This window comes from Rhizomucor pusillus (assembly GCF_041956525.1).
Source record: "Rhizomucor pusillus strain CBS 183.67 unplaced genomic scaffold VTP01scaffold_20, whole genome shotgun sequence".
In the NCBI taxonomy this organism is placed as follows: domain Eukaryota; kingdom Fungi; phylum Mucoromycota; class Mucoromycetes; order Mucorales; family Lichtheimiaceae; genus Rhizomucor; species Rhizomucor pusillus.
In genome coordinates, this window is record NW_027192162.1 from 67,160 (window position 1) to 89,217 (window position 22,058).

Sequence of the window (22,058 nt, forward strand, 5' to 3'; positions counted from 1 at the left end):
CGTCCCAACAATTGAAATCCTATGTTTTTGCGAACCGATGCATGAAACCATCCATCTATCTACGGCGAAGATCCATGCAGACTTCCTAGCATTAGAAAAGTATAGCTTGCGTTATAATATTTCGAGGCGAATTTACAAAGCCGGTTGGGACAGTTACGACCCCTTTGCCTCTGTTGTTGAAGCCTACGCCGATCAATTCGGACAAAGGCACTTCGTGCGATGGTACTGTGATATGGTTCTGGTGTCTTTTCTGCCTTGAATTCAACTAGTCGGTCTGGCGCTCTTCCTTCACCTAGAAACAACAACAACAACAGTTTCGTATCAAAACGGTCCTCGATTTCCCCACCTCCTCCTCGTCAAGCGCTTAGTTTCTCCAGTCTTGTTCATCGCTCTCGCTTATACCATCCATCTGTCGCTCAGCGCGCTCATCCTTATCATCGACCTATTCCTTCTGCTGGATAACATCAACGAAACTCAGCATCTTACTTGTATTCCACCACGGAGAAGTCGTCTACGCCATCTAGAAACTTGGTCATATATTGCTATACCTTTCTCCAAACTCTCCATTTTTGAATTCTATTGAAGAATGCTGAGCGTTGCTCAAGGATGGAGTCACGAAAACTAAATTGACAAAAGAAGACGACCTGGCAAGGTGTATTCAAGAGGCATGTAAGAAAGTGACAGCCAACCATTGCCAAGGCTGGATTAGGCATTCTAAATCGTCTTCTACCGATTGTATAAATAAAAAGACTGACTGGTAAAATAGCACTTCCAAGCAATTTTTGAAGTGTATTTGAAGCTGTTATTGGCTTGGCAAAAATTGCATGGATAATAATTTTAGAACAGAATTGGTCGAACAACCACCCATTGAAATAGCGGAGTTTTTGTTTTGCAACAGGAGCTTCCAAAAAACTGCGAATCCCTGTATGACTCCCTCTCTCGCTTGCTTTTCCCACAAAAAATGGCACAGACCGCAGAGAGAGCCACAACACCACCACCCGAAACGCAAATTGAATATACCAAAAAAGCACGTCATGGCCACGGTCAAGATGTCGTAAATGAAGATAATATTCGGCAGGTTGCTGGCTGCCTTCCGATAGACCCTGTCAATAAACGTTTCCTTCTTGTATCCTCTCGAAAAAAGGAAGGGTGCATGGGTGATGGTGAGTATATATATATATATATATCGAAAGAGTGACCCGATACTCGATCCTAACCCGACAACGACATTAGCCAAAGGGAGGATGGGAGCAAGACGAAACGCAGGAGCAGGCAGCGCTGCGTGAAACATGGGAAGAAGCTGGCATTAAAGGTCGAATTACGCGCCACATCGGTGTCTTTGAAGAACGGAATAAGAAGGGCATAAAAGCACATCACTGGATATACGAATTGGAAATTAGCGAAGTGGCGAAGAAGTTCCCGGAAAAGAAGAAACGAGAAAGACGATGGGTAAAGCTTTCTCGAGTTCATCCTACTACGTGCGACTATTGACGTTGAATTCGTCATAGTTCACTTACGAAGAAGCACTCGTAGCAACAAAGTCAGCCTACTTGCACGATGCCCTGCGAATGTCTAGTCTAAATCCAGCCGCTTTGGCACATAGCAAGCAGCAAAGTAACAATCAGCCTCCATCGCAGCAGGAGCAGAAGACTCAGCAGGCTGTACCGCTGCCGCCGCCGCCGCAGCAGCAGCAGCAGCAGCAGCAGCAACAACAACAACAACAACAACAACAACAACAACAACAGCAGCCGCCACCACCACCACCTCCACCACCACAACAGCAACAGCAGCAACAAATACTCCCACCATCCCCACCACCGCAACAACCGAACAGCAACAGAAAATCAATTGGCTCACAGTTAAAGTCGTTATTTGGCAAAAAATAAAGAACTATCTACGTTCTTTTACAAGATACTTGAGGAACAGGAACGATATTGAGAATGTAACTATAGTAAATATACACAAACGAACTACATCCGTCCAAAATGCTTGACCGTTGAAACCGAACCTTGCCAAAATGATGGGACCTGGAATCTGTATATCGGCGATGGAACGATCCCGAAGCGTGATATCTTTGAGTTCATTTACAATCAATGCCTCGTATCCGTAGTTGAAAAAACTCAAGTACTTTAACCAACTATAAAAAAGGCCATTCAGTCAGTTAGTTAGAAAGCGAATCTCCAAATTTTTCCGGTCGAGGGAAGAACTTACTTTAGAAATACGGGTATGTGATCTGTTGTAAACAAAGCATCCAATTAACCCATAATTCTCTTCCTTTTTTCGGACCAGTGCTTACCTTTGTTGAGCAAAAATCCGCCAAAAAGCATAGAAAAAAGCATTACCAAGCTGGCCAGCAAGTTGGCAGCAGATACATTCTTGAACGCTGTTGCGAAACATAGACAAAGGCCCGCTGCAGCCAAGTTGAAGAGCACAAGGACTAGAAGGAACTTGCCAAAGACAGGCAATGCAGGATTCAATCCTATCATGTAATAGTTCACGGATCCCATCACCAGCGGTGGGATCACCCGCAGCGGAACAACATCGAAAAGTACTTTGGCGACAAAGTAGCTGGCTGGACTGTAATAGCCGTTTTCCCGTTCGCGCATAAACAAAACACGTTCTTTGTTGAACATGTCTAGCGCGCTTGTTGACGCAAAGCCCAGCAGCGCGCACATGAAGAACAAGACGCCGAGCCTGTTTTGTACACCGGAAAGGTCAACATCTACTTGCCAAAACAGGCTGCCTAGCAGAATCCCGAGCATAACAGAGCAGAAAATGTGGGCAAAGAAGAGGAAAGGGTCTCGGTAAAGGTTGATAAATGTACGCGAAGATAAAAGGGACTACGTCGCCGTGTCAGATACTACAAATATGTTTGTCTTCATGCATTCGCTACTTACAAGTTCATGGAAAAACTGTAGCAGTGAAAGAGGTGAGCTGCGAGCGGGAGGATCCACCCACACGGAATATACTCCACTCCGTCCGTCCCATTGTCGAATCTTGTTGCGAACAGTTTGCGCGAGCGCTGATGACTTGTATGATTTGATGAGATGATAAGAGTGGTTAGATTCGGATAATAGGGTAAATTCCTCTGCGGCGAAGGGAGAGTTGCTGGAGCTGTTAATATCTCGCACTGTCTCTGATATAAGTTGTGATCGACCGAGATCATCTAACTGCTGTACACTGTTTACAGAGGATGGGCGCCGTCGTCGACGTAGCGATCCCTGCTCCTCCTCCTCGTCTGCTTCATCCGGTCGCTTCATAGTCAAGTCAACTAGAGAAGAGCATTGTATAAGCAATCTGGCATTGATAATGATAACACTTGAACTTACTTAGATAATCAGCAATGTTGTAATCCGCCGGTACCGGAAATCCAATGTCGTTGAAATAACGTGAGGTAGCGTCAGCCGGTCCAAAATACACTGTATGGCCACCGCCAAGGAGCATAAGAGAGTCGAACATTTTGAAAATATTGGAGCGAGGTTGGTGGATAGTCACAACCACGGTTCGTCTGCCTTGCTTTGTCAATTTTCGCAGGCACTCCATTACCACACCGGCGTTGTAAGCATCCAGACCACTTGTTGGCTCGTCGAGGAACAAGAGGCTTGGACTTGTAACTAGCTCTTTTCCGATACTGACCCTTCTTTTCTCTCCACCGCTGATACCTCGTCTTCCAGGAGCTCCTATCGTCACATCGGCAATGGCATCCAGTCCGAGCTCCTGGATAACATCCTCTACTCGCTTCTGTTTCAACTGCACAGGCATGCTTCTCGGTAACTGCAGCATAGCCGAGTACATGAGTGTTTCTCGTACAGTGAGAGTGCTCATCAACGTATCGTCTTGATCAACGAAACCAGTGATCTGTTTGAAATGTTTTCTGTCGGGCACCTTGCCGTTGATCATAATCGTGCCGCTCGCAACGCCGCGCTTGTGCTTTCTGGCCAGGATATCCAACAAGCTTGACTTGCCTGCTCCGGATGGACCCATAATGGCTAGCATTTGGCCTGGTTCTACATATCCACTCAGGCCATTTAGGATATCCTTGCCTCCCACGGAGTAGCATACTTGATCAAATGTTAAAAAGACTTCTTTCCGTGTACTTTCCAGTGCTTGAGCGACTTGCTCAGATGTTTCATCTGTTAATCGTATCCCAGCACCGTACAACTGTCGTTGGCGCCGGGCAGTGATTCTGACTACGGTATAAGTGATTATACACGCCACAACGATTGCTGATACAATGACAGATTCTGTAGCTCTTGGAAATATACGTTCCTTTCCATAGATTTTTGCTTTATTAGAGTATGATTTGGAAGTATTAACGAGTAAGGACTTACAACAGGGTTTACATCCAGAAAGTCTTGTTCATTTGCGCATTCACCAACGTCGCAGTTAAGAATTATGTTGTCCGGGAAGACATTGACGAGAGTTGAGTATTCTAAATAAGGATGATGTTGTTAAGTCAGTTGCCTTTTAATTCATAAGAATACTGACTGGTGTCTTACCATTATACCAGCAATTTTTGCCTTCAGTGCAATACCATTCAGACGGTCCTTTCACATTAGCAACTAATTCAGACATATCTTTATCCAGAGACAAAAATTCATTAGCACGATTGATACCTCAATGCTTTAATGCTGTCTATACTTGCCAACTTCTTTGCCACACATGAAAGCTCCTTTCATACAGCCGCACTTTGCCTTTTCACATTTTCCATGTACATCGACATCAACTGAGGCAGTAGCTAAGATATATTCTTTTCGTAAGAAATAAGCTAGAGATAACGGGAGCGTACAATGCACTGCACTTACTTGTTTGGGAACATTCAGATAATTCACAGTAAAATTGCTCCTCAGTATCCTTCCAGAACTGGAAAACACACTCTGATTTTAACCAGTCGCATTGAAGCGAGACGTGTGTATTATCGATCCATGGGATATCTTTCGAGTGAAACGACCGATCATCAGCTCTGGCCCTGGGCGGGCATCCAATGTACACTTACTGGTGGTGTCACACCAAGCATGCATTGATTTGAGACCGATGGCAGACTTTATGCAAGTCGCATTGGAACCTTTTACAGACTGGCATGCTTGGTCGTTTTGGCATACATTGCAGTTCACCCCTCCCCACCTACAACGAATAAATTCGTCATGAATTTAGCATACGAAGCATAATTTTTGCTTTAAGGTTACTTGCCCGTCATCGCAAGCACACTGATCACCTTGACGCAGCGGTCGATCGTCAGCATACAGTGAGCCGCACAGCGGCTCCGAGCAGTCGAGTCCGCCTTTATACGACTGTGAGCAAACACCATTGTCCGAGCAGAAGCAAAGAGAGCGGTGATTCCCTTACCCCAACCGACAGGACATTCGCAAGCTCCACTTTGGTTACAGTTACCTCCATTGGTACAGCTATCTGTAGGAAGCTGGCAGTTAAAGCATACAGGACATTCCGGACTTTGTCTCTTTGCAAGTTGTTGCCTCGACGTCATGTCGTGCGGGCAAAGACCAGGAACAAAGTTTCCCGCGCATAAGTCGATTTATGTCAATTCAGCTCCAGATCGATATTTGTCTATCATGTATTTACAACTTTATTGCCAAGCAAAGTATAGGCTGCTACTTGTGAATAAAAAAAAATCTATACATCGATACCCCAGTCGCCTACAGTGCGCATTGCCTTTGCATCACCGTGGACAATTGCTTCGCCGTCCTTGCCTCCTAGCACCGCAGCAACGGAGGCCCATGGATCACGGGCGCCGCCCCAGCTCAACAGGTTGTCTCTGAATGTCTGACCCTGTTCTCTGTCCAATGGATCATTTTCGAAACACTTTTCCCAAATACGTCGAGCCAAGGTACGGTCAAACAGATATGAGTAGTAACCAGCACCGTAGCCAAACAGGTGGCCAAACTGAACAGGCCACATTGTTTTCGGATTTCCAGGGAACATGCCATAATTATCTTGCAGATCTTGCCAGACTTGACGGCTTGAAAATTGTGGAGACATTGCCTCTTTTGAGTGGTAGGCCTGATCCAGCAGAGCCATAAGTATTTGGCTGTTAAGTTCAATGCCACTGAATCGACGTCGCTGGTTCAAGTAATTCTGGACGGCGTTTGTCGATAACTTGGCATCAAGCAGTTTCAACACGCTAGGATGCCAAGCAAAATGCTCCATCAACACGGAAGGCAGTTCAACGAAATCCGTTGCACATCGAGTGCCAGCAACGTTGTGGAAGTCGGTTTGACCAAGCATCGAATGCATAGCATGGCCCATTTCGTGGAACAGCGTTTCCACATCCGACATACTAAGCATTGCAGTAGCTTGATGATGCGGTAGCGTATTGAAATCGCATGTCAGAGCGATAACGGGTAGCTGGTAACGACCTTCTCTTCCAGGAATTGTGGTATCTGCTTGTGCAAGCGGGGGGAAGAAATTATCTGGAGAAACAGATTGATTTGGAAAAGCGTACCGAATATCGTTGTCGGCATCGTCGTTGTCTACTCGTCTTGAAGTGCGTACAGTGTAATGCGCTGCATTATTGGTTTTGCCCGGTCTTGAAAATAGGTCGCAGTAAATCGTACCAATCTTGCCTTCTCTTTCGCATACAACGTCTAGCTTTCTTACATCTGGATGCCATGATTCTCCTTGATGCATTGTTGCTGGGACAAGCTGGATTCCATACAGTCGTTTAAATAGACGTGATAGTCCTTGCATCACCGATCCAATCGAAAAATACGGCAGTGCATTGCTCGTCTCCCGTAATTTGTTGTATGATAATATGACTGAGCGCATTAGGTATTCCTTGTCCCAGACATTAATTGGACCATCATTGCCCATTGCTTGCTGCAATATTTGCATATCTCTGTTGAATACTGGAGCCTGGTGTTTTAACAGGGTCTTCAAAAATGCATCCACGTTTTCTATACTTCCCTGTTAATATTTGATTCACTGTATAGAACCTTATTGATGCTCATCACCTGGATTTTTGGCCATCTTATCCTGAAGCTGCAATTCAGCAAAAGAGTTCTTGCCCACCAAGTTTGCGAGCTCTCCTCGGGTATGTAAGAGAGCTTCTAAAAGGCGAACACTCTCGTCGTTGGCTGAATTTAATGCCTCGTAAGCTGCTTTTCGTGTCTCTGACGATTCTGCACATTTCAGAATCATTTGGCATGCATAGGAGTTTGCTGGGATGACGGCAGTCTTATCTAAAAGTATATACGGTCTTACGATGCTGTGATCTACACCGCGCAGCTGGTCGACCGGTAATCGAATGGTGGATTTATCGTGGAAATCGCACTGCGTGAATTGACGGCCGAGTTGAATTATTTCATCGGATAGCTCCACGAATTTCTTCCTCTGCTTGTCTGGTAGATGAATGCCAGATTTTTCAAAATCCCTCAGAAAGACGATTGCTGCCGCGTGTTCGTCTGCAGTGAAGTCTTTGACAATAGATGGATCGGCCATGACTTGCGAAAGAACCTGTCAAGTCATTTGTAAGCCCGTGCTATGCCTCAGTGGATTGTGTTCCCGTGTCGAACCTTATGCATCCGCGTATCCGTGTTGAGAATGTTCATATAATAGCAAAGATCCATGTAAGCCTTGTTTGCAGCTTCCATCACCTCCGGTCCCGGATGAGCATTGCGGATAAACTCTGCCATATCGATAACGCTGCAAAGTGTATCTGAAAGTCTGTCGAGGTTTTTGACCACTCGCCGCATTTCTTCAGGTCCATTTTCAGGTGCTCGCCATATTCTCTCGACTATAATTTGAGAGCGCTGTATAGCTTGCTTTGCAGCATACTCAAACCCTTCTACATTTGCAAAGTTGGGATTGCCGAGCAAACCGACAGCCGGTGAATGAGCAGAGTTTGCACAGTGTTGGTTCCAGACGTATTTGTCGTCGAATACTAGGCGCAGATACTCGTCGCTGTCAGTCTGTGCATTTGCGTCGGGTACATTGACAGTCGACACTGTCCGTCTCCACTGAGCTTTTAAAAGTGCCCTCTGACCACGGAATGCATTGCTAACAACGTGCCTTATAGCTACCCAGTGTGACATTGCAGGTTTCAGGCAAGGACCACCAAAGAGGGTCGGAGAGGGAAGAGCAACAACAACTCTTGCCTTTTCCGTGCTCTCCGCCCCTTTTGCAGACAGTTTCGAACATCTCTCTACCATACACGAGACATCATGTCGAGTCCAGCGGCTGGTAAGGCTGACAATTAAGCTGTGGGAAGCATAAAACACCACAGTTCCGGCGGTTCAAGAATTGAAAGGGAGAATTGACGATGGTACTTTCGTTGTCCATTAGGAATAAGACTAAGTTTCCTGCCTCAAGTTGATCAGTCCCGGTATGAAAGCCTCTTTACACAGTCGACCTCAGGAAAATACATGTCTTGTAGGTGATTATCGATACATTTTAGAACCGTGTTGTTAACCATCTGTGATGTAAATTCCTTCTAGCTGCTACTGCCAAGGACGTGCTTTCACGTTCAGGACTCGACAATGAAACATTAGCAAAGATATGGTAACATCGTCGTGTATATATCTATATATACTGCATTTTAACAGAAACACTATGCAGGAATCTGTCTAGCGTAACTCAGGACCCGCAATTATCATTTCCTGAATTTGCTGTGGCCATGTATTTGACATCTATGCGCATGAGTGGCCGTGATTTGCCAGATGCGTTGCCCGCACCTATACGAAACGAAATCGAAACTGCAGTTGCGACTATTAAATCTACTGATACAAATACCCCAACTATTAATGCTCAACCGACCGGAATGTCATCGTTGATGGTGCCCAGTCTGCAGCAAATGATGCCAACAGGTTCTACCAACATTACTCCGCAACGTTCGCTGTCTACATCCATGTTAAGCTCAATGACAACTGGTCAGTCTGTACTTCCACAGCAAACAGTCTCTACACAACAACAGCAGCAGCATCAGTTGCAAACGCAGCAACCATCGTACACTGGTTTGCAAGCGCCTATGATGACCGGTTTACAAGTGCCTACGGCGACGGGCATGTCTACCAACTTTCAAGTGCCCATGATAACCGGTGTCACACCACTAATGGCGAACAATCCTGTGGTACCCATGCCGACAGGTATGCAAAGCAACAACCTTAGCTTTGCAAATATGATGATGCCTGGTGCATCATCTAGTGGTCTTGGAGCGCAGCATAATTTCCAGGCTATCTCTGGCAAAGTCAAGATACCATGGGCAGTTACGATTGAGGAAAAGCAACGTTATACCAAGATTTTCAAGGCATGGGATACTGAAAAGAAGGGATATCTGCCAGGCGACAAAGCAAAAGAAATTTTTACACAGTCTGGTTTGCCTCAAAATATCTTGATGCAGATATGGTTCGTGATTGTCAGTTAGGAGAAAAGTATATTGTCGAAACTCACGATTTATTCGACTTTAGGAATCTGGCAGATCCGAATAATATGGGAAAACTTAACATTGATGAATTTTGCGTTGCTATGCACTTGATTTACCGAAAATTGAACGGTTACGACGTTCCAACAACGCTTCCTCCAGAGCTGGTACCACCATCTACGCGTGAATTAAAAGAAACAGTTAGCGAGCTGAAAAATTCAATCTTACAAGACATTGCAACGAAACGTGGTCTGCACAACTTCAGCTCCTCCCCGAGCTTAGCGCCACCTAGCCGAGGTACAAGCAGAGCTCGCTCGGTTAGTCCTTCACGAACTTCGGGCTCCAGACGAGACAAGTACAAAGATGATGATAATGAGGAGACTGGATATGTATCCAGTGCACGAAGAATGGGGCCAGATAGAAGCCGATGGGGACAAAGCAGAGATGGTTCACCGTCACCTAGCGGATCAAAGTCTTCAACAACCTCCAGCTATGGATACCGTGGCAAAGCAACGCGTATTTCCGATCTACGCAAGCAGATAGCTGAGCAGAAGGAGCGAATGAAGCAGTTAGAGCAAGAAGCTATTGCACGCAAAGCAAAACCATACAAAGATCTATCATACACTGAGCAAAAGGACATTGATGATATCAAGGAAAAGATTAAGGAGCTTCAAAGCGAGATAGTCAAAGCAGGCGGAGACGATGCCAATCACCTGTGGGATGTTTACAGCAAACGTACTGCCGAGTTGACGGAACTTACAGAGCAAGAAAGATCATTGGAGTCTGAAGTACGATACTTGATCGAAAACGGTGTGCAAGCACTTGTGCGCCAGCTTCAGGAAACAGAAGATGACCTTGCAGAAAAGAAGAAACAGCATGCTAAAAGCAAAGTCTCGGACGACGGCCAAGCACTTGACATTGTTGGCACGGGTCCAAACGGACAAGTCACTGAACAAGACAAAATCCGAGCAAAAGCAAAAGCCATGGTCGCTGCGCGCATGGGCAAGCTCACAGGAAAGACAGCTACAGTGGACATTAAAACAGAGCTGGATGCTATCGAGCAAGAAAGGACAACTTTCAAAGAATACGCAGAGTCTATTGCAGCTTCGTTGCGAGAAGCAGAGGATTCCATCAACTCTATCCACATGGAAATCAGTATGCTTGGAATGGATATCAACAAGCACCAGCAAGATCAAAAGAAGATTGACGAACGACGCCGGTTCGAAACTGGAGAAAACGTCGCAGCCGATCTCAAGGAGTTTATACAGCAACTCTCATTTGAGGCTGCTACAGCAAGAGCACCCGATGTAGATCCTACTTTTGAGACACGTTTCCCATCCTTTGAGTAATAGATTCACATAGTACTACTATTATACACTGTTCCAAACAACGAATATTATTGTGCTCCCAGTTCTCTTTCGCCCTTCTCTGGTAGATTTACTACTCTACAATCAACCCCTGTCATCTTCACAATGGCTACCCCCGGTTTTCATTTTCTTTTTGATTGTCGGCGTCACGCAACTAGTGTGTAAGGTTGCGGACACCTGTGGTCCCTATGATGGCAAGCCAGCGCATAGGAGACCGGGCGGAAAAAATAAGAGTAACAACATGAGGAACTATGTTCCTCGTTATAGTTGTTAAACTATAAAGAACAGATACTACACTTGATCTTAGCCAAAAGGCCTGAGAGGATAAGGAAAAACCGAGGTCCACAGGATGGGCCCTTATTTATAGTTTTTCTTGCCAGTCGGAGATATAAAAAAAATTTCACAAACCACAGGTTTAAAATTTTAGGGGCAGACAGACCGGGTCCCCTGCAAGGGGCAGAGATACAGTTTCAGCAACTCTGCCGCCGGATATCATCGCGAACGCGCTTGTCTCGAAAGCAATTAGTGTGCCATTCCGTGTAATGTCACGTAAAATGTCTATACCCTATACAGTGTTTTTAAAAAGTGATGTCGCAGGCTTTGAAAATCAATGTAGCAGTTTCAAAAATAGATGTCGCACTTTTAAAAACACTATTCGATGGGGAGAATAGCGACTTCGTGGAATACAATCCGTGGAATACTGAGTGAGAAAAATCTTTGGTTTCCTTCGGTTCGAGAGTTTTCGCCGCTGCAAATCTTACCTGCGGCGCTGCGGTGCCTTTGCTCGGACGGAACGTAATTTTCCCGCTTTTGGACCCGACACTCCTTTAGAGAGGAGGATATTGCACAAATGAAAAGCAGTTCGTCTCATTCCATTGTACTCTCTTCTATTTTCTTCAGTGATGTTTCAGTTAATATCGTGTATTAGAGGGTCAAGCTGTTTGCAGTGTGACCATCGCGTTATAAATTTGTTGAATTGATCGCAAAGTGTACCGGAGAAGATGCAAAACAAAGACCTTTGCGTTCGTTCCTGGGTAGCAGCGGCAGCCATCTGCGGGAGGCGCATCTGCGCACTGGATCCGTTCGCGAACAGAATCAATGATATCTTGAACCATTCATCGCTTGGAATGAGCCACTCAAGCGGGACTTGAGCCATTTCCTTGAGACGCAGCTGAAGAGAACTCAGTGATGACAAAAATGTTTTTACGAAAATCGAGACTGGAGCTATTGACCATTGCTGTGATCAGATCAACCACGAGCTCCATATCTGCTACCGCGCACATCCTATCTTGGCAGTCTTCACGAAGATGTTTTGCCCAAATTTCTTCTTGATCAATGTTGACAGACAATGGAAGATAGTGTCTGATGCTTCTTGGATGGTACGCGTAGATCACGGGAAAATCCAGGGTTACTAGTCCTGAAGTAGCCAGCCAGAAAAATTACAGCAGAAATCCATGTACAGAGTCAGGATTTGATATCGCTGGAAATAAACTGTGAACGTGTCAAGTGCAGTTGTTTGTTTCAAATGGGCGTAGAGTCTTTTCAGATAGACCTATAAACGATCTATGGTGATATATATATAGAAAGTAAGCTTAGAAAATAAGACTGCGCTGTTTCAATCCAGTGAATGATGATAACCTAGTAGGACCTTGAAAGCTGATACCACTTAGCATTCTGTCTGCTAGTGGCCAATCGCTCGTCGCACCCATGCACATGACTCGTCGCTATATCATTCTCGTTGCAACAGTGCAAACGGCTTTCAATCTACGGTGATATTGACTAGGGCGGTATTGCATTGCGTTTAGCATACTTAGAATCTAAGTATAAATATGCTAAGCGTTGTTGCAATCGTATCATTAAAAGCTTGATATCTCTATCTCCAGTTTTCGCAACTACTTTTTCGTATAGAACAACCTAGGATTGCAGAAATGGTTTGCATGTTCACATTTTCGTCTTGGTATGGTACGACATCAGCATCTCGTAGAAAGGGCTTACGTATCGGATCAGCAAATATTAGAAATCGGGAGAGAAGCGCTGTATTAACAGCTAATAGCGTTGGAGCTTTTGGAGCTGCCACCAGTTGCATAAATCTAATCTTATCGATTGTTCTTTTAGGTAGATTTTCGGTAAGCCTTGAATAGCTCACAGACTGTACTCTAACAGGTGATGTTCTCGGTTGTAGGTAAGTAGGAAGAATCTTAAAAAATAAAAAAAAAAAAAAAGAAAAGGCATCAAAAAAATCAAAAGCGAACGAGAAGAACGTTAATACTTTCCACGAGGATGGTCTACCTGAATATCTGCGTTTACAAAAGGAAATTAAACTGTCAGATCGTAAGAAGTTTGCTGTTTGCCCCTAAGACGTGCATAGGACTGTTCAGCAAAACAAATTGTAATATACACTAATCTTCTTATCAATCTGTCACGACTGCATACCGTTTCTGCTATTTAATTCAAAGACGAGGACGTCTCTTCTGACGGGAAGTCTACGAACACCGATATCCTGCTTTACATATGCATTTGGCAACAATAGATTTACCATTCACTCATTCAACCATTCAGGCTGATATGTGCTCCTGGGTGCTGGTGCTGCTGCGATTTTGCAACATCTTCCTGATCGGCGCCCGAAGAAAAACCATGTCATGAAAGCGAGGAGGCAAACATGGTCATATATGAGTAATCCCAAATGCATACAAGGTGCTATGCTTTGTAGCTGCCAGAAATTTTTCAACCTTGCGCCGGATTGGATAGCATTCAAAGCATCTGTTACGGCATTGAAGCACACCAACGAAGTCAAAGACTCAGACAGTGAACTCGACGTGGTTAAGATGGTCGCTGAAAAAGCATTCGATCCCAAGCGACTAATCGAATACATAAACTTTTAATGAGAAACAATAACAGAAATGTATTTATGGGCATATTGACCACTGGGCGCGTTGAAGCATCCCACAGGACCTTCCAGCGAGCAATCGAAACCGCCAGCGATTTGCAGACTATATTTAATCAAATCCATAGTCGCATGAAACAACAGTTGTTGAAAAGCTCTCGACGCACAGCAAAGAACAGAATAGCCCATAGAACCTTTCACGGCCACATATCCTCGATTGATAAACATGCTTGTCTTTGCAACGCCTATTACTCTTGAGCCTCGCATGCTACAGTATCCAGGCTGTGAAGAATTGGGTAGTTACTAGCATAATGCTATTCAATGAGAGCTTGTGATGTCTCTTATCGCAAAAGACTCGAAACGGTAAAGTAGTATCATCAGATGAAAGGCATTTCGTCCATAGTCTTGGTGTGCTCTCAAAGTCTCTAGGATGTTCGAAAATTGAGCTGCTGAGGATAGCCTTTGCGATGACCGAGTAGCATCCAATAATGGGATAATTTGTGTATGTATACGACAGAAATTGGATTTCTCTTGCAGCGAAACCGGTCATCTTCCTTCTCTGTTGAACAACATAACTCTTAGAACTCTGAATCGAGGCCGTTGGTCTCCGACGGGTTCGATGTATCCTACAATTGCATAACATATCTTCATTATGTACATTTGGAAAACTTTCTGCATCCGATGCTTACCTCGGTCTATCAGCCATCCTTTATCCATAGCTTCATCTGGTGTGGCTCCTTCACTCGGAAGCAAATGATAGCATGGAAGTTTATATATAATGGTGCAATTGCAATCGGTTGCTTGACATACGTCCAAGTTATGCCTGTTTCTTGCATCGACTTCGTAGTTGTTGACACTGGTCCCACAGGTTCAGTATACAGAATCCCTGCGATACCAAACATCTGCCGTATATAGTAGCGATGGAATTTGTATAGAAAGGAACCATTTCTTCTTCATCTGGACTTGACACCCTGGCTGCTTCTGCAGCAGTGTCTCTGTAATACATAGCACCATCTGATTCAGCAAAAGCATCTAACTAGTGCTGTGATGTTGGTTTTCTTTGGATCAGTCTCTTAAGTGAGGAAACCTATTGTGGAGCCTGTAAATCAAAGAGACGAGCAAAACAGACAAACGCTTCACTACACTGTGAACTCTTGTATCTCCATATCTGCAGGCATTGAAGGCTCAGTGTTTCTTTAAAGCTACGCAAATGTGATTGTACAAATAGATGCGTTTTATGAACGATACCAACAAACCGTTTACAAAAACTCAGTGCAGCTCATTATTGTATCGGAAATGGATGTCTTCTTTAACTCGGTAAAGTATGAAAAAAGGAACGAAGATTAGCGAAGAAGCATTATTTCGTGTCCTTGAAGGGAGCAGCAGCTAAATTTAGTGGGACAACATTGAATTTAGAGAAATCTGTTTCCTTCAACGAAAATCTTCCTCTCTCTTTTTCTAAATTTGTTGGTACATGCTGTGTACCGTATTTCATACATCGTTAGCAGCTGGAATAATCATCATCATTAAGGATGTTGTCCTTACGATAATTTTTGAGATATTTCGTATTTACAATTAGAAGTTCCAACATAACTTCCCGACGTTTTTGTTTTATCCAAAATTGAGACCATGAGAAAGGGTTTATAGTTTTTTTTGTTGAATTGGTAATCATCATGGTAAAATATGTGAACCAGGATATTAGTATCGTACATGACAGGGATGAGAACGCTTGTGCCGCTGCTGTGCAATACATCGTACGACTTCGAAGTTCCTACAGTGTCAAATCGACTATGCAAAGTAGACAAGCAAGTCATCGTAGCTGTTTTGTATTACGACACAGAGAATAATCCTGTTTTCTTTTGCATTTCAATTTTCTACCAGCAAAAGGAATTGGGCACAGTGTCCATTAGTTTTGTGTCTACGTTCTTTCAATATCCCTTTACTTGAGATACCCATTATAGAGCTATCAGCTATTATTGTTAGCGCTCCATTTTGTTGATGAAATATTCTCCTCATTATTTTTGATTTTTGATCGTTGCGAGATCTACCAATCTTGTAAACTTTACCACATATGATAGCCATCTACGGTTTATATACGCTGTCTTAATGAGACTTCTTTTGGTGATTACTTCTCGCATTCGTAATAGCAAAAGACGAAATAAAATAGTGCTACGATCAAAAAGACGGCGAAAGGGGGCAAAAAGGGATAGTGGAGGCCCTACAAGGAGGGAACCACAAAAGGATTTGCCTGCAAGAGGAATCGAACCCCTGGCCTTAAGTTTACAAGACTTACGCTCTGCCATCTGAGCTATACAGGCTTCTCCTCTGAGAATTTTGTTTCAAAAAATCTTTAAAAGGCTTTAAAAGGGAAAATGTTTAGCCGTTGCATTACCTCACTTGAGTTTTTTGCAGAATAATGATCTCTTAACGTTAGACATTCATAGGCCAATAGTTTGTGCTTTTAGTGAAACGCTCCTGATATACCGTGAGGTTCATTTGACTACATCGTGACTAAAGATGCTTGAAATTACAAGAAGAATGACCTTCTTAGTTGCTGTGCTGGCAAAAATTTCCACCGTTGAAATAATTGAAGACATGTCTACGATCTTCCTGAATGTTTGTGCTGCTAAACTTTAGCTGACCCTCAAGGTAATCAATGGCAAGAAGAACAGAATTGTAAAACTATTCGTGCTTATATTTCGCACTGTGGCGACTTCAGACCGCAGACTCCAGGTTTGTCGACCAGTGTCAAGCCTACATTTGATATAATAGGAGATTTTTGATCTGAATCAACGAGCGATAAGATGGAATGGAAACGTCTCTAATCGTGGACAACGCCGTCAGGCACTGGTAAAAATATCATGCCGCCGTTCGCTTCTGCAGCTGCAGTGGCTTTTATTCAGAGGATGATCGACTTTTTCCAGGTTTCCATCGCAGTATACCAACGTCTTGTACGATATCCACGACGGGCTATGTGGAATGAGTTCAAAGATTGCCGCAGAAATCAGTTTTGGTTGGTGACCATTCTATTAGATTTTATCCGCTATATGGATTGTCCCAATCTTTTAGCAACTTGAAAAATACATCATTCTGTGAAAAGATCATTGTATATCTATAAACATTCAGTAGCCCTTCTTGTGCTAAGTGTTCTACAAGCCAGAGAATGTGGAATTGGCGGGCATCAGACCTGGAAGCAATGAACCAAGCACTACCGAAACAGTCATTATCTGCGTCCGCTTTTGCATAAACTTATCGAACTTTACACCATATGCAACTGCAATTCAGGAGTTCGAGCTGCGTTGCTTATGACCGCAAAATGTCTGAATTTACCGGGATGGCCTCCTTTATGCTACAAACACAAATCGAAAGTCCCCGGTTCATCTAGCAATCTCACCAAGGAGACTTCTCCAGCAGCTTTAAGAAGGAACATATTCAAACGTGGATTGAATGTATCAAGGAAGAAGTCTAGAATTTGCAGAAGCAAAGAGCGCACGTTTCATTCCTAGAAACATCTTATTGACCCAGAGATAGCAGCTCTTTGATATCTACGAATAATGGAAAAATCAAATCCATGAGATCTCGATGATACTGCATCAGTCGTTTCTAATTTTGCGAGAGACTCGAAAACAATAAATTTAACCATATGCAAAGTACCATAGTTAACGGTTGGATGAACATGGCTGTGAGCATGGGAATCATCTGGACGATGTTTGTAAAGGCAACGCTGCTCTTGTCGGTTCCAGCTTGGTTGAGCTTTTACCATTTATTTCAAATTAAAGATTTTCGGTACTGCAATGTTACTGATAGATATATGACGTCGAAATACGAGAGTAGAATTTACATAGAGTAAGGCTGAGGTAAGGCAGGAGAGAGGAACACGTCAAGTTTAAGCGGTGGCGCTATTTGGTTCTTCGTCATCAGACGGACCGTATTCCTCCTCGATAAATTTCGCCACTTGCTCCTGGAATTTTGCAATGTTCTGTAGCCATCGTTTTGCTTCGGCTTTTGTCATTTTCTTCGTAAAGGAGGAGTTACTGGCCGGTGCTGACAGCTGACGAGCTTGTACGATGGATTGTGAAGAAGAACTAGAAGATGATGATGATGCAACCGGTGCCACTGCGAAAGGAAGTTGCAATATTGATGAACTTGAATTTGATGGTATGACTGGCTTTGTTGGGACAATTGCTGCGGATGAAGATGATATTTTTTTCGGCTGATATGGATGGGATGACTGAAGAGTAGAAGGTGGGTGTGACACATTGGCGTTTTGCTGGCACCGAGGTTTAGCTGGACCCGTCGTCGTAGCTCTCTTCAATGGTTGCAGCCAAAAGTCCATTTTTACTGAAGAAGCCGGTATGCGATAGAGGACCTTGTCGTAAGGTATTATGTAGTCTGGAACCTCTTCGCTGGTAAGAGGACCTATTGTTACACGCCGTTTACCCTTTTTCTTTCCATTTTCTGCAGTTGAGACTTTGTGCTTGTCGTCATAGATTTCTATCCGCGGACCATGATTGTTTTTACGTTGTCGCTTTTTCGGTAATACATGTTCAATGTGGCATGGACACATCCATTTGCGAGCAGGGTTGGGAGGTGCAACCATTGGTGGATCCGTGCAATCAAGGTGCCAATGCAAAGGGCAATAATCGCAAGATATCATGCGCTTGTTCAAAGCCGTCTTTCGACAACGAAAGCACAGTATGAAATTTCCATTCTTATCTTTTAGAGGTCGAGTATCGATGCTTTCCACCCGTTGTTTTGGAGGTTTGACAACCGAAGTGTCGACAAACTGACCAAATTTATCCGTGCCAACTAGTAAAATCGTCATGGATAAATAAAGTTGCAAACTCCGTAAAAGATATGCAAAACCTTACCGCCTTCGAATTGACTCCATATTGATTTTGGTAGCTTGAATGCCGCTGGATTTTGCAGTCGTAGTTTATGCGCTAGTGTGTCAAAGACACCTCGAACACCAGGTAAGATTGGCGAGACTGCGTTCGGAGAAGAAACGCCAGGCTGATCGATATAAAATGGCATTTAGATGAATGATTTGGCACGCACATAAAATGGTAACATTACATGATTGCGCTTGCTCTGACACTCTCGACAGAACCATTCACCTTCCAGATGTTCAACATCCTTGTCATCCATGGGTGGATCCACGCAGGTAAAGTGAAACGCTTTAGGACAAGCATCGCAGCAAAGGAAGCGACCAGGGAAGCCGCATGATTCGCAATAATCATTATTCTAAAAATGTCGTTACTCAGCTTAGGAATGAAGGCCTGGACGAAGCGCATCTCATTCCTCACCTTGATTGGCCCCGGTGTTGCTGTTGCTTTCTGTCTCTTCGTTGAAGATTTCGATCTAAATCATCGTCATCGTTGTCGTCAGAAACCTATCGTCTACTCAACACAAAGCTAACGACAGAACACTCACGTAGATTGTCCGTCGAGTTTCCGTTTGCCTCGTTTTGGACGTTCTGGCTCCACCTCTAGGCTGACACCATCTACCGTTAACGGTCTCGAAGAATCACCAGGCGACGAAGAACGTGCAGCACGAGTGAGATGCTATTCTCAAAAATAATAAGCGTCAGAGAATATTCAGACCTTATTCCAATACACACCTGTTTATTGGCCATAAGACTGCAGTTGCGAGAGCGAAAGATATACGTTCAGTGCAAATCCTAAACAAATAGTGATTTAACATCTGTCAAAACAGCAAAAACCAATCTCTCCTCCCTATCAAATCCATCAATAGAAAACTGTTCCCGAGCTATCCTTCTTCGTTGCTCCTGCGTGCACAACGCAAGTTGCAGTACAGAGTCAAGGTGATAAAATCTCAACTACGGATCGATCTTTTGTTGCAACCCAAATGCACAGCAGCTCCACTGTTTCTCTCTCAACACCCTCGCAGACACGATTCCCTGCCCAATTTGAAGAATTGAATAACAAAGCTTACCACGGGCAAATGACCAATTCAGTAAACGAATGAGTAGGCGGAAGAGTCGACGAGTTAGCGAACACTTAGTGCACTGAGCCCTCAAAATCGGGACGAGAATTCTCTGTCCGGCTTAATCAATTGCTTGCGCCCATTGTTATATCTTTACGCATATGCATACCATTAAAAATGAATCGCATATTGCTTAACAGAAACTTGGTATTCAACTTTTATTGACGCTATGATGTCCTTCTTCAATACCAAGCATTTGCATTAATAGATTGGATTTCTGCTGCAACAATTGAGATTCGCATTTAGCTTATTGTTGAAATCTCCAAGCTCCTTTACGGTGCCTTCAGAATACGCAGTGTGTTGGTTAATCCAAGACCAGATTTGTAGCCTTGTATAGCAATAACGGGCTGGCCGTGCTTGAGGAGACCATATTTTATAGCCTGCTCCATACCCCACATCATTCTAGCATCGACATCTTCCTGCCAAGGCGCGATCTCGGCCGGACTCAAGTAGGTGCTACTTTCGACAGATAAGAGTTTGGAAACTTCAGCTGACGAAGGCTTTGGGTAATGGAATGGGAAACAGCCACGGTAAAGATGAACCTGGCGCGCAGTTTGTGGGTTGCGCGTTATCACGATAATCGGGGCTTTTGGTCTATACTTTGATAAGAGTCGTGCACTATTGCCTGACGTAGTAAGAACCAGAATAGCTCCGGCATCCGCTTCGTGACTCGCGCTTGCAGCGGCACATGCAATAGTTTCCGGGGTATCCATAGGCAGTGCTGTCAATTGACGCAGCTCATTGAAGAGAGCAGAGTAACAGATAACACTCTCAGCAAGTACGCATATGTCATGCATTGTCCTCACTGCTTCCACGGGGAATGATCCTTTAGCCGTTTCTCCCGATAGCATCACACAGTCAGCTCCATCCAGGACGGCGTTGGCCACGTCCGATACTTCGGCTCGGGTCGGTCGAGGATTGTACTAGCAACGAAGCTATCAATATACATATAAAGATACGGTCCAACTATCAGTTACCACGTACAGTCATTGATTCGAGCATTTGTGTTGCACTGAGACTGCATTGTTAGCAATTTTTGGGTATCACGTATTAGAAGCAACGATGTACCATATGACTGGCTTGCCTGCCAAGTTGCACTTTGTTATCATCATCTTTTGGGCCACAAATACACGTTCAATTGGTATTTCAATGCCCATATCCTATGAAAGCAATCTATCTAAGTACTTGACGGTTGATAGCTGTATTTGAATGCACTTACACCTCTAGCCACCATGACTCCATCAGTTTCGCAAAGAATCTCGTCAAAGTTCTGTACTCCCTGATGGTTTTCAATCTTTGCAATGATCTTGATATTTTTTCCTTCCTGTCCAAGGACTTCTCGAATATCTCGTATGTCTTGTCCTCGGCGGACAAAGGATGCAAAGATCATGTCAACCTTATTTTGAACACCAAACTTGAGATCAGCCTTGTCCTTTTCCGACAATGCGGGCAAATCGACATCAGTGCCCGGCAGGTTGACACCTTTGTGAGATGATAGTTTGCCATTATTGCAGGAGCGCACGCGCACCGAGTCTTCGTTTACTTCAAGCACATCGAATGTCAAGACGCCATCGTCTACGTATATCTTTTTGCCTGCAGAAATCATGCGCGGAAGATTCTTGTAGTCAATGTACATAACTTTGTCGTCGCAGCAGGTTTTGTATTTCTCATCGACGCTAAAGATCATCTCGTGGCCGATAGAGATAGGCAACTGGAGCGGTATTCAGAATATAAGTACCAGACATGTTGTAAAGTGTAAATTTTATTCTTACATCTGCATTATCTTTCATGGTGCCGGTTCGAATTTCTGGCCCCTTGTTATCCAAAGCGATCGCCACAGGTCTACCCGGGTACACTACACAGAGTAATCAATAAGGACTTGTAGTGGGAATGCTAGTGATCTTACGTTCAAAGCTTTTTCTGGTGTTGTCTATGACAGATTGATGATACTATGCATGATGGCGTACGTGAGCTCCGAATTCTGACGCGTCTGCAGGTCAGCAGTTACCTCGTACGAGCCGTGCGAAAAGTTCATTCGAACGACGTTGAGTCCAGCATTGCGAAGCTGTGTGATCATCTCGACACTGTTCGTTCTTGGGCCTTTAGCTCTGTTAGTTCGCGGGAAACCACAGCCGTGTTTATCAAATAATACCAATGGTTCCAATGATACTCGTTTTGCGGCTTGCGCTCGTTTCCACATTGACATCCATGTTGGATATCCATTGGAGACTAGACGCCTGCTGGGTCATGGTATACTCGAGTTGTGGGCGAATACAGAGTAGGGCGAGTGAAGGAAAATGGAAAAGAAAGGGGAAGGCGTGTTTGGCTTTTAGGCTGCATTTTTGTTTCTATGGGCAATGTGCCACACTGCTGCTGGCCGTCTTTGACAGGGGAGGAACGCTGCATGAGTCTCCCACCTTCGCAAGCT

The 22,058-nt window shown here is 44.1% G+C and overlaps 9 protein-coding genes and 1 non-coding gene across 10 annotated transcripts; 4 read left to right on the plus strand and 6 right to left on the minus strand.

Annotated features, from left to right (window-relative positions):
* Positions 1-37: 37 nt before the first annotated feature.
* Positions 38-462, plus strand: VTP01DRAFT_5039 (uncharacterized protein; the record flags this gene model as incomplete). Its single annotated transcript, XM_069383787.1, has 2 exons — positions 38-222; positions 270-462. The coding sequence occupies 2 exons, from the start codon at positions 38-40 to the stop codon at positions 460-462; spliced, it is 378 nt and encodes a 125-aa protein (XP_069235639.1).
* A 698-nt stretch (positions 463-1,160) lies between these two features.
* On the plus strand, positions 1,161-1,886 carry VTP01DRAFT_5040 (uncharacterized protein; the record flags this gene model as incomplete). The annotated part of the gene is made up of 3 exons (XM_069383789.1): positions 1,161-1,163; positions 1,234-1,449; positions 1,509-1,886. The coding sequence occupies 3 exons, from the start codon at positions 1,161-1,163 to the stop codon at positions 1,884-1,886; spliced, it is 597 nt and encodes a 198-aa protein (XP_069235640.1).
* A 4-nt stretch (positions 1,887-1,890) lies between these two features.
* Positions 1,891-5,485, minus strand: VTP01DRAFT_5041 (uncharacterized protein; the record flags this gene model as incomplete). The annotated part of the gene is made up of 12 exons (XM_069383790.1): positions 1,891-2,137; positions 2,212-2,233; positions 2,297-2,840; positions 2,898-3,271; positions 3,330-4,269; positions 4,332-4,432; positions 4,500-4,577; positions 4,646-4,738; positions 4,806-4,934; positions 4,997-5,124; positions 5,191-5,281; positions 5,347-5,485. 12 exons carry the CDS (start codon positions 5,483-5,485, stop codon positions 1,891-1,893), a joined length of 2,886 nt encoding a protein of 961 aa, XP_069235641.1.
* A 146-nt stretch (positions 5,486-5,631) lies between these two features.
* Positions 5,632-8,048, minus strand: VTP01DRAFT_5042 (uncharacterized protein; the record flags this gene model as incomplete). The annotated part of the gene is made up of 3 exons (XM_069383791.1): positions 5,632-6,911; positions 6,969-7,470; positions 7,530-8,048. 3 exons carry the CDS (start codon positions 8,046-8,048, stop codon positions 5,632-5,634), a joined length of 2,301 nt encoding a protein of 766 aa, XP_069235642.1.
* A 129-nt stretch (positions 8,049-8,177) lies between these two features.
* VTP01DRAFT_5043 (uncharacterized protein) lies at positions 8,178-10,722 on the plus strand (the record flags this gene model as incomplete). The annotated part of the gene is made up of 5 exons (XM_069383792.1): positions 8,178-8,196; positions 8,299-8,385; positions 8,451-8,514; positions 8,572-9,357; positions 9,420-10,722. The coding sequence occupies 5 exons, from the start codon at positions 8,178-8,180 to the stop codon at positions 10,720-10,722; spliced, it is 2,259 nt and encodes a 752-aa protein (XP_069235643.1).
* A 925-nt stretch (positions 10,723-11,647) lies between these two features.
* VTP01DRAFT_5044 (uncharacterized protein) lies at positions 11,648-11,896 on the minus strand (the record flags this gene model as incomplete). Its single annotated transcript, XM_069383793.1, has 1 exon — positions 11,648-11,896. One exon carries the CDS (start codon positions 11,894-11,896, stop codon positions 11,648-11,650), a length of 249 nt encoding a protein of 82 aa, XP_069235644.1.
* A 1,483-nt stretch (positions 11,897-13,379) lies between these two features.
* Positions 13,380-13,622, plus strand: VTP01DRAFT_5045 (uncharacterized protein; the record flags this gene model as incomplete). The annotated part of the gene is made up of 1 exon (XM_069383794.1): positions 13,380-13,622. The coding sequence occupies one exon, from the start codon at positions 13,380-13,382 to the stop codon at positions 13,620-13,622; it is 243 nt and encodes an 80-aa protein (XP_069235645.1).
* Positions 13,623-15,869: 2,247 nt separating this feature from the next.
* On the minus strand, positions 15,870-15,942 carry VTP01DRAFT_t86. The gene has a single exon. It is a non-coding gene; the product is annotated as a tRNA-Thr (tRNA).
* A 1,568-nt stretch (positions 15,943-17,510) lies between these two features.
* Positions 17,511-19,259, minus strand: VTP01DRAFT_5046 (uncharacterized protein; the record flags this gene model as incomplete). Its single annotated transcript, XM_069383795.1, has 6 exons — positions 17,511-18,433; positions 18,496-18,637; positions 18,701-18,868; positions 18,931-18,985; positions 19,058-19,188; positions 19,245-19,259. 6 exons carry the CDS (start codon positions 19,257-19,259, stop codon positions 17,511-17,513), a joined length of 1,434 nt encoding a protein of 477 aa, XP_069235646.1.
* A 643-nt stretch (positions 19,260-19,902) lies between these two features.
* VTP01DRAFT_5047 (uncharacterized protein) lies at positions 19,903-21,879 on the minus strand (the record flags this gene model as incomplete). The annotated part of the gene is made up of 8 exons (XM_069383796.1): positions 19,903-20,553; positions 20,615-20,642; positions 20,699-20,790; positions 20,850-21,341; positions 21,403-21,485; positions 21,537-21,579; positions 21,639-21,730; positions 21,783-21,879. The coding sequence occupies 8 exons, from the start codon at positions 21,877-21,879 to the stop codon at positions 19,903-19,905; spliced, it is 1,578 nt and encodes a 525-aa protein (XP_069235647.1).
* Positions 21,880-22,058: the final 179 nt, after the last annotated feature.